Genomic DNA, 15,832 nt, shown 5'->3' with positions numbered 1-15,832 from the left:
TACTCTAAGCTTCCTTATCGTGGCTGAGTGTTTTTCCTCCTCAGACCTTGTGATGGTGTCGAGTTCACACTGGTTTCCTTCGGGCCATGAGTTTCCCTCTGTTCATCACAACATGTGATGCTTTAAAGCAGCAGAAACTCCCCAAACACCCCAAACAGAAGCTCCTCAGTTTGAAACAAGTGAAGCATCACTTCAGTGGATATTGATAAAAAGAAAAAATATCTCAGACTTGTGCCTCCGACTGATGATTTCACACTTTTAATTGATGTGGAGAAAAGCGAGTAACCAAGGTTAAACCAGGGCAGTAAAACACTGTAGAGCTGCAGATTCTCTCAGAGATAACCTCATTGTTGGTTTTGATAAAAAAGACTCATGACCTCTTCATCAAAGCTCGGCCTGGAAACTGTGATGTCGGTTTTTCACAGAGGGAAACGAGGATTCATCTGGTTCCAAACTGCTTCAGGTGATCGGAGCAAAATTTTGATGTGTTGGTCTGACAAACACTTTATTGTGCAACAACTTTAAAGGGATAGTTCAACATTTTGGCAAATTGGCCCATTGCCATAATTGCTATAGTCATAGCAGTAGGTTCGTTACCTTTAATTGTAGGTGTAAGCTATTTTTAGTACAGCGGAGCGCAGCAGCTGGCTGCTCAGAGCTACGCTATGGAGGCTAAGGGAATTTCTTGGTTTCCCTCATTAAACTCATCAAATACAAAATCCCAAAACTCCACAGCGCTTTTGTAGACAAGTTGTGAGCTGCACAACCACCACGCTATGAGATAATGACGGAACGATACGAAACGGAGCCGTTTTCGAGGTAAATACATACAAAACCGCTGATGCGCGTTGCGTTCAGGGACAGTTTTTCAGCAAGCAGTCTCCGTATTTACCCTGTATTTACCTCGAAAACGGCTCCGTTTCGTATCGTTCCGTCATTATCTCATAGCGTGGTGGTTGTGCAGCTCACAACTTGTCTACAAAAGCGCTGTGGAGTTTTGGGATGTTGAATTTGATGAGTTTAATGAGGGAAACCAAGAAATTCCCTTAGCCTCCATAGCGTAGCTCTGAGCAGCCAGCTGCTGCGCTCCGCCGTACTGAAAATAGCTTACACCTACAATTAAAGGTAATGAACCTACTGCTATGACTATAGCGATTATGGCAATGGGCCAATTTGCCAAAATGTTGAACTATCCCTTTAATGTAAAATCTTGATCTTCAGACATTTTCCCACTACTTACATGCTTTTTAACACAATTTATACAAAGAATAATATAATAAATAAATGAATGTTTCCAAAACCACACTGCAAAAACTCAAAATCTTACAGAGAATATTTGTCTTATTTCTAGTCAAAATGTAATTTCTAGTCAAAACAAATCTCATTATACTTAAAATAAGACTAATCACATTAAAAAGTAGCTTGTTTTTAGACACTTTTTAACTTGTTTCAAGCATATTTTCACTTGAAAATAAATAAGTAGAAAAATCTGATAGTGGGGCAAGTTTTTCTTTCTTATTACAAGCACAAAAAACTTGCTTTCCCTGGCAGATTTTTCCACTCATTTAAAGTAAAAATTTGTTTGAAACAAGTGAAAATTATATAAAAACAAGTTAGTTTTTAGGTGATGAGTCTCATTTTAAATGGAAATAGATTAGTTTTGACTAGAAATTAGACATTTTGACAAGAAATAAGACAAATATTCTTGGAAAGATTTCGAGTTTTTGCAGTGCATTCAATAAATATGAAAAGTAATGACTATAAAAAGCCAGAAAATGTAAATTATTATTTTTTGTTTGAATAAGATGATGAAACAAATTAAAACTTTGCTAAATCTGCTGAATTATTACATTAATTGAGGATGATGTCATCAGTAAGGTCTCCACACAGGCTCCTCACCTCTTAGAGAGAGACACGCCCCCTCAATATAATTGGTCAGTGCCGCGACGACGTTCCTGTCGTCCCCCGCGGCCTGGAGCGGTTGGTTCGGTCCGTAGTAGAAGCAGCCAGGCTGGAACGGACCACTGTGGTTCAGAGCGGGGGGAGGAGGAGGAGGAGGAGGAAGAGGAGGAGCAGGAGCAGAGGGAGGAGGTGAAGACAGGTAGGAGCTGTAAGGAGGAGGAGGCGGCTGGGCGGAGTAAGGCAGGGCAGACAGGTGGTGCATTCTGGGATGTGGAGCGAAGGAGGAGGTCAGAGAGGTCACGTGACCCAGGAAGGACGACTCATTGGTCCAGAGGGAGGAGGAGAAGGTCCGACAGTCTGGGGAAAAGAAGAAGAGGAGGAGATTATTAAAGGATTCTTCCAGAGCTTTCAACGGATCGTACTCATCATCTTCCTTCTGTTAGTAAACAGACCTTATAATAAAGTTTTTAATTTTGAATCACATCGACTCTTATTTGATGAAATTATAATGAAATTTAAAGCAGAAGTAAGCGATCCGGTGGTTTTGGCTAACTTCTTGTCAGCAGATGGAGTTAGCAGTCCCCGCCCTCGTCCCTACGTCAACACATTCACGCGCATCCCTTGGCTGCACACACAGAGAGGACCGCCCCTTTATGCCGTTCTCTCTCCTCATTGGATAAAGGTTGTAGGATACAAGGAAAGTTTTCTCCTCGGCTTACAGCAGAGCAGAGTGACTGACAGACCCGTGTTTCACACCAAACACTCTATATAAGTGATTGCTGTCGGAAGATATAACTATTTAAGACTTATATTAACACAAACATTCCACTTACTTCTGCTTTAATGAAAATAAATATGATACAGAATATATCCTCTACATCAGACTCAAGAAAATGTAAACATACAAAAGAACAAAACCGTTAAAAACCTTTACAATCCATAGGCTACATAATATCACTTAAATACATAGGCTATAACAGAAAAAAGTCTGCAAAAGTCATAACCTTGCTTATAATTTATTTAAAAGTCCTCATTTAACTAGAATCTATCTATTTCTATAATAATTCACAGACGGAGCCTGCACTACATCCTCTGGAAGCTCATTCCATACTCTTATGGCCCTAAGAGTAAACATTTTTGTTTTTCTTTTCTCAGAACAACACATTTTTGGTAGGTATTTGAAGGAGTTGCCTCGAAGCTCATACCTATTATTTCAGAAACTGACAACAGGCTCCACTGTGGAATCATATATTGACAAGTTTGTACACCTTAATCATGTCACCTCTATATCTTCTATAATCAAGAGTTGGCTTAATCTCTCTTCGTATGACATCACATTCAGACCTCACATTCATTTGGTTACTCTTCTCTGGACTGCTTCAATGTTTTTCTATATATATTTGTGCTTTATAAGGACTACAGGTTAATGTCCTTCCTTATACCTGATGATGGAGTGATGCTGCTGCAGCTGGACGGTCTGAACACGGCCGACTTCATCTCCTTCTGCCTCTGACCTGAGGAGGAGGAGGAAAAGGAAGAAGAAGAAGAAGATGATGAAGAACAGGAGTCTGACTGAAAGCTCAGAAAACTAAACCATCACCATGGTTACTGCTGAAGTTCACTAACGTCGGGGCAGCCGTGGTCCGTCCACAGTGACCTTGATGGCTCGGTGCAGCGTGGCGATCTGAGGCGGCGAGGTCAGCACGTTGATGGTGACGGTGAAACTCTTACCTGGACACACACACACACACACACACACACACACACACACACACACTCGGTCATCATCCACATACTGTGTATTATTAAACGTGACGTCATCACCACGGCGACCGTCTCTACCTCTCCCACTGCGGCCGATGAAGCGCAGGTCGTTGAACTGGGCGTAGCCTTGCTTCATGGTCGCCGTGGCGTTACGAAGCTCAGCGCTGTGGTTGTCGTCGTTGCCCGCCATCACTGTGACAACCACGCCGTCTGGCACGTCGTTGCCCAGGGCAACCACCTGAAAGATGGAGAAACCAGTTTTATGCAGAGTCTGGAAGGATAAAATCATGAAGCCAGACATAAAATCATATCATTGATTGATAGATAGATAGATAGATAGATAGATAGATAGATAGATAGATAGATAGATAGATAGATAGATAGATAGATAGATAGATGTATTGATTGATTACAGTGAAGGTTCTGGGCAGGGTCTTGTTGCACCTCCAGTGCTGGGGCAGGCTGCTGCACAGGAAGTTGGGGCTGTCGGTCTGAACCAGGCCTCTGGGGGGCGCTGGGCTGCGCTGGTGCAGGGATCGAACCTCCTGCTCGTCCCCATGGAGGCCGGTGGGAGACGGAGTTGGACGGCGCTTCACCACCGGATCTGAAAGGGAAAAATCAGTTTTATTTATTTATTTTTTGAATACTATTATTATTATAGGTGGAATTCACTGTATAAAAACTTAACTCACATTTACAGTGCATGTTAAACTTTTATTCAGGTGGTAAAGACTAAATAGGCTATATAAACTGTTAATCCAAGAGTGCAAAATTTCACTTCATTTTTGCAGCCTAAAACTTGCACAGCACTATATACATATATCAAAATGTTGCTAATTGATCTAACCCCAATGTGGTAGCCAAAACTGTTCTTAAAGTGTAAAACACACATTAATTAATTCAGACATTATTTTTTATGGAAAAGCAATATTTGTATTCTGCATCCCTCTAAGCTTTTAAAAAGCATTGTCCATATTCAACCTTCAGTCAAAGTGATTAATTACAAATTATTCTTAAAGAGGACACTAACTACCTTCATTCTTCCCTCACTCGACGTTTTTGCAATAATAAAACGTGAAATATGTCACTAATAGTCAGTGATGGGAATAACGGCGTTAAAATAAACGGCGTTACTAACGGCGTTATTTTTTTCAGTAACGAGTAATCTAACTAATTACTATTTCCACCGTTACAACGCCGTTACCGTTACCGACAATTAAATGAGGCGCGTTACAAACTACTCAGTGAAGCCGTTGTCCTCCGACTTGGCTCATCTCAGCCACAGAAGCTGCTAAACTGTTTTTCTTTTTCCTTCTCTCCTTTGGTGAGGGGAGGGGGGAGGAGGGAGGGACGAGACAACCACATAAGTGATGCTGATTGGTTGAGGCAGAGTAAGGTTTCATGCTAAGCCAATCAGAGGCAGTGTTCAGTTTGTACACAAACCACACACGCACGCAGTTTAGCCTCACACACACAGACTAGCAGAGGGAAGCTGCCGAGATCGGAGGGAAAGTACAGACACTACTTTAATCTCCTTGAGGTAAAAGACAAGAACATGTGAGGTGTAGCTACATTATGTCCTGGAGCGAAGTGTTTGTCCTGAGCTTCTGCTCACCTGACTCTGTGCAGCTTCCTCATTAAATCCAAACAGTCCGACACAGCGACGCACTGCTCCTCTTTGACTCTAAAGTCTCTGTAGCTCATCAGCCCGGAACTCTTCCAGAGCAGCTACAGCGCAGCGTTGTGACCTCAACCATGGTTGATGAGAGCAGAAATGTTGTTGTTGTAGTGAAAATGGGCGGGCTCGTGAAGACGCGAATTTACACAAAGTCAAAACGAGCGAGAAATCGCGTATCTCGCGTTTGGTCGCGCGTCACAACTCGAGCGAAAAAAAAGCGTTCCTCGTGTTTGGTGGGAAGCCCCTTGTGGGTCTTCCCACCAAACACGATGAAATAGACGAAGACGCGATGGTCCCGTCGCCCAAAAAATCCCGTGTATTGCGTCGCAAAAAAAAAAAGTCGCGTATATCGCGTCGCCCGCCTAATCGCGTCTTTGCGTTACGGCCTTTTACACCGCGGACGTAACGAATAAACGGTTACGGTGTGAACGAACAACATAGAACAGGACCAGACGTGGCGTTGTTTCCTCTTTTCACCGACAGCTCCACTCTCCCTTACTTAGACTAACTACTGTTATTGTTGAGGCCAGAGAATTGTTGGATTTGTAGTTTTTGACCAATCACAGGTTGTGCTCTTTCTTTTTTGTGATTTTCCCGGTTCACACATGTATTTTTTTTTAGGGGCAAATGCGAGACTAGAATTATTTAAGACTTGAACACAATAATTCAACAAATTTAAGACATTTTAAGACCTAAAATTTAGATTTTCAAATTTTAGACTTTTTAAGACCCCGCGGATACCCTGTTATTTCATATAAAAGATTAAGTGCATACATATTTAATGATGCTGTGTATTATATATTATATATTTAAGACCATCTTTGAATTTTCTAATAAATGTAATACTTTTTAAGGCCTTAATTGTAGATACATGAATTTAAGACTTTTTAAGGATCCGCGGATACCCTGAGAAGTTGTGTGCTCGCAGCAGGACAGATAATCAGATGGATAATCGGTAAAGTTAATAATTTCACTTAATGTGGCCATGAATAAATTAATTTCGATGTTTCCTGTTATTGTTGCCCAAACGCAAATCTTGAATAGGACTCCACTGTTTTCACATTTAAAAAGGTCTTTGTTGTCTTTGTACATATGAGATTTGCTTGTAGGCAGCCACAGCACTTAAAAAACCCACTGTAACCTATTTTCATAGGCACACCAGCCTCGCTTTCAATAAAACACACACTCGCATTCCATAATTGCGATCAGTGAAATATATGAAAACAATAAAATACAATTTAAAAATGCCCTTGGAAAGAAAAAGTAACGCAATAGTTACTTTCCCTGGTAACTAGTTGCTATTATAGTGAAGTAGTGGAGTTACTAACTCAGTTACTTTTTGGAAGAAGTAATTAGTAACTATAACTAATTCCTTTTTAAAAGTAACGTTCCCAACACTGCTATTAGTCGTTGAGAGGCTTGTTTAGTGCCATAAACTACATAGAACTACAAGTACCACCAACCCGCGCGTTCGAAAAGTACATACGTCATCAAAGCGCGCCGACAATCGAACAAAACGTTAAAAAAAGAAAAGAAGTATCGTCAGTCGCACTTGCAGCGTTTTTCTGAACGACTTCGGTGAGTTTTGTTTTCATTTATACACTTTCTACTCCTCTCTGGTTTTTCTCCTCCTATGTTTCTTCTTTTTCTTTCTCTCTCTTCGTCCTTCTCCTCCTCCTCCTCCTCTTTTCTCTCCTTCTCTCTGCTTTGTGTTTTATTGACCACAGTGTTTGAATAGAGGGGAACTGCTCTGTATTATTATTCACATTTTACTGCCGGAGGGGAAGTTAGTGCGGTCACACCACCTGTGTGTGTGTGTGTGTGTGTGTGTGTGTGTGTGTGTGTGTGTGTGTGTGTGTGTGTGTTGATTTGCTTCATACTGTACTGCTATCTTGTTGTTTTAGTCTCAGCTTGTTGTCTAAAAATACCTTCTGTTGACACTTCTCAGTCACAGTCAGTGCAGATTTCACATCTTCGGGCTTTTGAAAGTTTTGCATTTTATTTTTTATTTTACTTTATGATGGACAATAGCTTAGGCATTTTTTGTGTCATGTGACAGTAAATTGTTTGTCTTATATTTTCTAAACTGAATGATGAAGCTACTTACCCAGGAATTAATCAACAGATTCATAAATAACAGTCATGCATTGCAGCTTTACATTATATTTTATTAAAATTAAGTTTTTGACAGTTTTATAGGTGGGGACATAAGTGCTGCTGCTTTTTTTTTTTAAATAAAATAATTATCAGGTGTCTCCAGAGATTGTATATTGACCACATCATTTCATTGTCAGGGAAACATGTTTCCTACTGCGCAAATGACAATAAATGAAACACTCTTGAATCTTGAACATCAGCTCACTGACGTAGCTACAACATGTTCTGTCTGGAACAGGAAAAATAATTGTTTTAATTGTCGTTAATGCAGCTGTGTGTGTTTGTTGTGTTGCTGTGATCAGGGTGGAGGAGGGTATGAGCAGTCCCATGGCCGGCTCCACCGCCTCCAGCTCTAAAGACCGTCCAGCCTCTAGGACCAGCTTCATCCCAGAGCTGCAGAGCATGATGTGAGACACACACACACACACACACACACACACACACACGTCACACACACACTGACACAGAGGGAAACTCACCCCAGTACAGCATGGGGCTGGAGCTGCTGAACAGACTGTTGGAAGCCATAGAAATCTGCTGAACAAACGGCAGAGACACAATAAAGAGAGTCACGGCTGATGATACTGATATAAACATAATGACACACAAAAATCATAATGGAAATAAAAGTAAAAAACATGTTTATTGTCTGAAATATGAGCTTAACTAGCAGTTGAATAGTTGAATTATGAATGTGTGAAAGAAAAATTACAGTAGCATCGTCCTCAGTTCTTTACATAATAATAATAAGTGCATTCATTTAATCATCTTTAAAGTATAAACCCAGACTTTCACTTCACTTAACATTTTTAGCTGCAGAAATTAATAATCAGTTGATAATTGATGAATAAGTAGACAGGAAAAAGTGTTACTGAAAGAGTTCAGCAGCAGGCTAATAGGTTTCTATCACAGAAAGGTAAATTAACATAACTTAAAAAGATACGATTTGATTTGAATGAACATAATACATTGAAACAGATGATGAGTTGATTGCATCGTTTGTAGCCTTTTTAAGGAAAAGTTGACCTCATATGACCTCGTTCCTGTAAACTGAACTCAATTTCAAATGTTCAAAACCAGATGACTCGGTTTATTCTGGGAAAAAATAGCAAACAAATCAAAAATGAAACTAATAAAGCAGCTCAGAGGAAGCAATAGACAATAATTTAATAAAAGAATAAAGTACTGCACATATGCTGAAATCTGTTGACTCCTCTTAGCATTTTACAGGGTTCCTACACAAGTATGGAAAGTATGGAAAAGTATGGAAAATGGAAACTATTGTATGGAGATAAATTTATTTTATTTATCTTATCTTGGTTTGGTCTTATCTGAAGTTATTTGGGTTAACTATTTTGTATGTGCTATTGTACTTAGCTACAATCTCCTGGAAATGATTTGGTTGCATAATGGCATACACATTATTAGATTTTTTTTTGCCGAGAAGTCTGGAAATTAGGGTCTGGAGAAAGTATGGAATTTGGAAATTTCAAATGTGTAGGAACCCTGATTTTATCAAAAGAAATTTAGATTATTATTAATTATTATGAGACAATATAAACAATAGAAAAAGGACAACGAGAGCTGTAATCGTTTGTTATTGTAGTAAAATATTGAGATGACAGCAAACCTGGGGAATATGCATGTGTCTAAAGTTTTATAAAGATGCTGTGACCTCCCCTCAGTGTGTGTCTTTGTGCGTGTGTATGAGTGTGTGTGTGTGTGTTTTGTGGTACTCACCCGGTGGCTGCAGAGAGACGCTGTTGGTGGTCAGAGAGGCTGAAACCAAACTAAACCCCAAAACCCTTAAAAGTCTAAAACCTAAAACCAACGCTGAGCCTGAGACCAAACCTGCCCACAAAACCCAAACCAGAGCCAGAGGCCTCACCTGTGTGACCGACGGCTGCTGACGGCCAATCAGCTGCTCCCGATGAGGAGAGGGAGGGGTGGGGAACAATCAGGTGTGTGGTGAGGGGTCGGGGGGGTGTTTGTATATGACAGATGGAGAGAATAGATGGAGAGACAGAGGAGAAGAAATGAGAAAAGGAAGGAGCTGCAGGATGTGGCTGCAGCTCCGTCGGCCGTCCTGGAAGTGGCTTGTCTGGATGCAAATTCACGTTTGACCAAATTGTGGTCAAAGTGTGTGTGGCCTGTCGACCTTTAGTGTGTTCGTGTGTGTGTGTGTGTGTGTGTGTGTGCAGGGGCCATAGATGAAAACATAAAGAAAGACGTTTGTGAGCTCTGTTTCATTTGTTTTATTAGTCTCCTTATTTAACATGTGATGTAATTAAATGTTAAAGTTCGATTTGATTGTTTTCCTGGTTTAAGATGCAGTCGACTGGTTCCATAGAGTTCATGAATTTAACCTGAACATTAAATAGTGTAGTGTAAACTTGTTCTTGGTCAGATAGCAAAATAATACTTTTCTTTTTCTCCTTTTTCTTAGAAAACAAAAGCAATACATCAAATCTCAGCAGTTAATACTATGCAAAGACAAACAGCCACATGACAGAGTAAAGTTAAAGAACAGAGGGAAACACCTGAGCAAACATTTATTACACAGTTGCTTAGATTTGTATAGTATCTACTCAGTCTTATTGTTTAACTTGACTCATCCTCAGCATGTCGTTGTTCAGGTGACGTGTTGTTTGAGATGAGAGTTTTGATGCAAAACAAAGGCAAAAATATGTTTAAAGAGTCTTTAATGAGCTAGATTTTTAACATTTAGCAGCCAATGACGGTGTGTAGTCAGGCTCTAGGTGGATTAACCATGAAGTCTCATTATTTCTAATATATTATTTATGTTTTGTGTGTTTGTTGTTTTGTTTTTTTCCCAGGTTCGCTCTGGGAGACGCCCGCAGGCCTCTGCACGAGACAGCGGCTCTGGTGGAGGACATTGTCCACACACAGCTCATCACTATGGTAACACATGCAAAAACAGAATAACGCGTTGTCTTTTTCAGAAAAAAAAAACGTTTTAAGTCTTGTTCCTTCAGTAGTTTTAACGTCAGCTGTTGAAACGAGCAAAACAAACAAAAGAGAAGAACATTGAGAGTGGCGCAATAGCGGCGTGCAATGAATCTTGGGATAGGTTGGGCCATAGGTTACCCAGCAACAGAAGGCTGCGTTTGTGGAGCCTTCAAAATCATGGATATATCATAAGAATATAATACTTCCAAAAATATAACATTTAATAATAATATATATAAAATAAATGTTTTAGTGCTGAGATTAATCGCATTTTTTTCTTTTTTGCTCGAAGTAACAGAAACTCAGTGTTTTCTGTTGCAGCAATATGAATGGAAAATATGAACAACATCCAGTGATGTAATACTGGTGGTATTTAAAAATCAGCACAAGTGATATTAGAGAGAGAGCAGCAGCATTTGGTGACGAGAAGAACAAGTTCTCCATGGGAACACGAGGAGCAGAACCATAATGCAGGGTTTCTGTAACACTATGAGACGGCCCACCGCCCAAGATGAATGAACGGGGAGAAAAAAAAAAAGTTGCGATAAAATTATTATCAGCGTTGGTTAAATAATGTGTTAACGCGATAAAAATGTGTTAACTTGGACAGCCCTAGTTAACACATCCATGTTTGAAATGAAACAGGGATTTAAAACAAAATGTTGATGTCAGATATATGTAAGCTAACTAAACTAATGGTCTGTGATGCTAATTCATGATGTTGGTTCATCAGCTGCATCAGGCCTGTGAAGGCGCCGCTCTCCGCGGGTCGAGGGTCATTTCAGCCGAGGACATCCTGTTCCTGATGAGGAGGGACAAGGTGAAACAAACTTCTGAAATCTGAAATATTTTTGCTTTAACTTTGAAATGACTGACACAAAATCCCCTGCCCTCTCTGTCTTTGTCTCTCTGCCTCTGTATCTGTCTGTGTGTCTTCATCCATGTGTCCAACAGAGGAAGGTGGCCCGGTTATTAAAATATCTCCAGTTTAGAGATTATAAATCCAAACTACTCAAAACTCTGGAGGACGAGGAGCCGGCACAGGAAACAGGTACACACTCTCTCACAACACAACACACCTGATCAGTTTCACCTGGACAAATCAGCAGCGATCCAACTCTTTTCTCACAGACAGGTGGGGCGGGGCTTCAGGTGCCGTTGCCGGTGGTAACCAGCGGAGGCAGCGATTGGCCCAGGATTTCCTGGCGTGGATGGATCAGACCGGAGAGCTGCTGTCGCTGGCGGAGCGAGACGTGGACCCGGTCAAACAGGAGAGGATGGAGGTCAGAGACGTGATGAGACACCGGTTAGACTGGACACAACAGGAAATGTGTTTGTTTATTTATTTGTTTTTCTGTGTTTCTGTGTTTCTTCAGCGTTTGGAGCGTCAGACCAGAAACATGGACCCGGCTCAGTACTCCGAGTTCTGTGAGAGTCGACAGCTCAGCTTCGGTAAGAATTCAATCAAGTCATTTAGACTCTAATAAACCAAACAGTTTTTATAGCTTTGTATACGTAGAATTTTCTCTCCGACTTTACTCTTACTTTTTTCGATTAATTGATTGGTTTAAATTGAGGAAAATTGTGGAACAACGCCTGCCACAATCATCACTCACTACGTTTACATGACACTTGAAAAAACCGAATTATTGCCTTAATCCGACTATAACTGGACAACTGAAGTGCATGTAAACACCTTAGTCCGACTGAAATCGGAGTTGAGAACTCCGATTAAGACACCCAGATAATGCAATTGGAATTCGATTTTCTCCGTCATGTATACGCCTTAGTCGGACTGAAGCTGGACAATGCATGTGCGCATGCTCCACAACAGTAGAGACGGCACAAAGTGGAGCAGAGAAGCCGCCCGAACCTGTTTGTGAGAGAGAGAGAGAGAGAATCCTATTCTCAGCGCGAATCCGTCCCAGACTGGCGCGTCTGGTCGGGAACTGCAGTTGAGAATTTATTATTAAGCTTATAAGTTGTTTAAATTGAGTTTTTTTACGAGGTGACAGAAAAGTCAACAGGACAGGCGGCGTATTAACCCGCTGAAACAACGGGTGACGCCACATGAGGGGGCGGACCCCGTCAGTTATTCGGTTTTCTCAGTTGCATGTAAATTGAGACAAGGACAGAAGTCTGACTTGACGCCAAAATCAAATTTTGAGCATAGCTCGATTAAGCTCTGCATGTAAACGTACTGACTGAATCCAAATCCTTTTCGAACCAACAGTCAGAAACTTAAGTCTTCAGTTTCCCACAGTGAACGACTCAGAGAGAAGCAGAAAACACTGATTGATGTTATCTGATCGTTGACCAATTGATTAATCGCCTATTAGTTTCAGCACTAAACCCAATTAACTTAATGTTGTGTGAAATGTCACATTTAAAGATGAAAGTGCAAAGAATAATATTTCACTTTATGACACTCGTATAGAAACTTTTTATTTTAAAAATATATTTCACTTTAAACATCTTTCGCTCTGAAGTCCCATGACCTCGTCCTCAGGGCAGCGTTTTAAAAATATTATCAAACTACACAAAGTGAACTCTGTGTGTGTGTGTTTGTGTCTCCAGCTAAGAAAGCGTCAAAGTTTCGGGACTGGCTGGACTGCAGCAGTCTGGAGCTGAAGCCCAACAGCATCGCCATGGAGATCCTGTCATACCTGGCCTATGAGACCGTCGCCCAGGTAACGTGTTGACTCATCCTGAGTGATGTCATCCTGTCTGTCCGCCGGTGTCCAACAGCAGCTCTTCTTCAGTGTCTCTCCCGTTTCTTTGTCTTGTCTTGTCCAGATCGTGGATTTGTCTCTGCTGGTGAAGCAGGAAATGACGGCGAAGACCAACCCCATCAGTCACGTGATCTCTGCCAGCTACATCCACTACAACACACACACCGAGGTACACACACACAATTTACTTCACTTCTACTGGAGCTTTGAAGTCCACATTTGCATCTTGTCAAACACCCGTCCTCCATCTTTCTTTCTATGCATCAGGTGAAGAAGGATCCAGACTCGCCGGAGGCCACGCCCCCTTCCACGCCAGGCTCCTCCCACTCGTCTAAGCCCCTCCCACAGGGTAATGGCAGCCTGGACGGCCGAGCGAGACAGAGGAAACGCAAAAAGGTGTGTGTGTTGGCTGCACTCCTGCACTTCTCTGGTTGTTTTTATGCAGCTACAGTGACCAGCAGCGTTTTAAAGCCCAGGATGAAACACAACGATTTTGAACAGACTCTTGTCGAAGCCTGTGAACGCAGCACGTTTTACATCATGTTCATTCAGGGTTTCCCCAGGGTCTTAAAAAACCTAAAAAAAAAGTCTACAATTTGAAAATAAAAATTTTAGGCCTTAAAAACACCAAGTTCAGGTCTTAAAGGGATAGTTCAACATTTTGCCAAATTGGCCCATTGCCATAATCCCTACAGTCATAGCAGTAGGTTTGTTACCTTTAATTGTCGGTGCAAGCTATTTTTAGTTTTATTTATTTTTGTTTGTTTTGCATGAATTTCCCTCTAAAACAACTCTGTCTGGTAACGTTGTGTTATTATCTCATAGTGTGGTGAATGTGCAGGTCACAACTTGTCCACCAGAGCGTTGTGGAGTTGTTGGATTGTGTATTTGTTGAGTTTGATGAGGGAAACCAAGAAATCCCATGAGCCTCCGTAGCGTAGCTCTGAGCAGCTCACGGCTCTGCCGTTCTAAAAATAGCTTGCACCGACAATTAAAGCAGATATCAGTGGCACGGCCGTTTCGGCTAATGCTGTGTTCAAGGCAGGCTTTTGAAACCGTAAGTTACAGCTTCAAGTCACAACTACGACTTGGTAGCGTTCCAGGTAACCCGTAGCTCGTGTTTTTACCGTCCTGTTGTCTGTGAAAGTTCCCTATAACGGCCACTCGTAACTTCCGACCCGTGAACTCGTACCAGATCGAACTGGTATGACTTCACAGGAAGGAAAAACACAAAGTACGAGTTTCCTTGAACGCACCATGAGTTAGCAGCCCCCGCCCTTGTCAGGCATCAATTGGTCCTCGTGCTACGTCACCACATTCACGCGCATCCCTTGGCTGCACACACAGCCCTTCATGCCGTTCTCTCCCCTCATTGGATAACACTTGTATCCCACAAGGAAAATTTTCTCCTCGGGTTACAGCAGAGCAGAGTGACGGAGAGACTCGTGTTTAGGCTGAAATACTTCATGTAAGTGATTGCTGACGGAAAATAGGACTATTTAGGACTTATATTAACAAAAACATTCCACTGATATCTGCTTTAAAGGTAACGAACCTACTGCTATGACTATAGGGATTATGGCAATGGGCAAAAAAATGCTCCCGCAGCACTTTATTGTGCCTAACTGAATGTGTTTTCAACTACAAACGAGCCCAACGCAAAGAGTAAATTCAATTTGAGTTGGTGAAACGTACAGAAACGGAATTACTCTGATGTGTTTTATGTATTAACAGATCCAGTCCTGTGTGTGTGTGTTTTAGAGCTGTCCGGCCACAGTGGAGCCGCCCAGTGGAGCCATTCAGCCCTGTCACATCAGAGAGGCCATCAGAAGATACAACTACAGACACACAGTACGTACACACAAACATCACACTAAAATGATGTTGTTCTCTATTATGTCTATTTATAAGTTTGTAAGATATGTAATATTAATATTAGGGCTGTCAATTGATTTTCATTTGTTCAAAATGCACCATAAATGGTTATTTTTAAGTTATTAGCATTGACCAAAAGCTTCTGGACACATAGTAGGCCTGACACAGTGCTAATTGTTAAAAGTTTACGTTGTGTCAAAGGTGAGTGTAACAAAAGACGTGTTAATTGCACCACAAACACTAAAATTATATCGTTTTCTAATGTGTTAACCCTAATTATTCTTCCTTTCTTTGTATATTGAAGTCAACAGTCCTTATTCTGTCTATTTATAAGTTTGTCAGATATGTAATATTAGGGCTGTCAATGGATTTTTGTTTGTTCAAAATGCACTTTAAAGGAATTCTTTTTAATTATTAGCATTGACCTAAAAACTTTGACACATATTGTCCAGAAAACCCTTAAAGGCCTCACTGGATTTAGAATAAAACATGATGACGCCATCTGTAAATTAAAAAAGTGTTAATTGTGAGTCCAGAAACTCTTCCACTAACAAACTGTGGGAAAAAAACACAACTTCCCTATGTGAACAACAAATCTGAGTGTGAATCTCTGTCTTTCTCTCAGAGTGCTTATTGGAGAGGTGGGATGGCCTTTCTCACCTGCTGAGGATTACATCATCATTACATCATCACACACCTGTATATGTTTAATTTCTATTCTATTTCTGTAATAAAGAGTTCCCTGTTTGTAAAA

At 41.0% G+C, this 15,832-nt stretch overlaps 2 protein-coding genes across 2 annotated transcripts; one reads left to right on the top strand and one right to left on the bottom strand.

Annotated features, from left to right (window-relative positions):
- Nucleotides 1-1,866: 1,866 nt before the first annotated feature.
- runx2a (RUNX family transcription factor 2a) lies at nucleotides 1,867-4,208 on the bottom strand. The gene is made up of 5 exons (XM_085799363.1): nucleotides 4,080-4,208; nucleotides 3,745-3,904; nucleotides 3,529-3,633; nucleotides 3,345-3,416; nucleotides 1,867-2,259 (listed from the first exon to the last, which is right to left on the bottom strand). Exons 2-5 carry the CDS (start codon nucleotides 3,854-3,856, stop codon nucleotides 1,871-1,873), a joined length of 678 nt encoding a protein of 225 aa, XP_085655489.1. The 5' UTR covers nucleotides 3,857-3,904; nucleotides 4,080-4,208; the 3' UTR covers nucleotides 1,867-1,870.
- A 2,616-nt stretch (nucleotides 4,209-6,824) lies between these two features.
- On the top strand, nucleotides 6,825-15,832 carry supt3h (SPT3 homolog, SAGA and STAGA complex component). Its single transcript, XM_085799362.1, has 12 exons — nucleotides 6,825-6,922; nucleotides 7,804-7,908; nucleotides 10,339-10,423; nucleotides 11,205-11,291; nucleotides 11,426-11,522; nucleotides 11,603-11,754; nucleotides 11,848-11,923; nucleotides 13,049-13,161; nucleotides 13,268-13,372; nucleotides 13,471-13,599; nucleotides 14,965-15,054; nucleotides 15,704-15,832. Exons 2-12 carry the CDS (start codon nucleotides 7,817-7,819, stop codon nucleotides 15,743-15,745), a joined length of 1,068 nt encoding a protein of 355 aa, XP_085655488.1. The 5' UTR covers nucleotides 6,825-6,922; nucleotides 7,804-7,816; the 3' UTR covers nucleotides 15,746-15,832.

The sequence above is a fragment of the Trachurus japonicus genome, chromosome 15 (assembly GCF_045865225.1).
Source record: "Trachurus japonicus isolate A0001 chromosome 15, Traja_1.0".
NCBI lineage: Eukaryota > Metazoa > Chordata > Actinopteri > Carangiformes > Carangidae > Trachurus > Trachurus japonicus.
Note: the sequence above shows the minus strand (reverse complement) of the source record. Positions and strands in the feature narration are given on the sequence as shown.

Bases quoted from the DNA above. Each gene is read 5' to 3' on its own strand.
- runx2a (XM_085799363.1), bottom strand. From the start codon at position 3,856: ATGGCGGGCAACGACGACAACCACAGCGCTGAGCTTCGTAACGCCACG. The intron at 3,417-3,528 runs GTTAGTGAACTT...CCTCCTCCTCAG, and splicing joins CGGACCACGGCTGCCCCGAC to GTCAGAGGCAGAAGGAGATG. The intron at 2,260-3,344 runs GTATAAGGAAGG...TCTTTTCCCCAG, and splicing joins CAGCATCACTCCATCATCAG to ACTGTCGGACCTTCTCCTCC.
- supt3h (XM_085799362.1), top strand. From the start codon at position 7,817: ATGAGCAGTCCCATGGCCGGCTCCACCGCCTCCAGCTCTAAAGACCGT. The intron at 11,292-11,425 runs GTGAAACAAACT...TGTGTCCAACAG, and splicing joins TCCTGATGAGGAGGGACAAG to AGGAAGGTGGCCCGGTTATT. The intron at 11,523-11,602 runs GTACACACTCTC...CTTTTCTCACAG, and splicing joins GGAGCCGGCACAGGAAACAG to ACAGGTGGGGCGGGGCTTCA.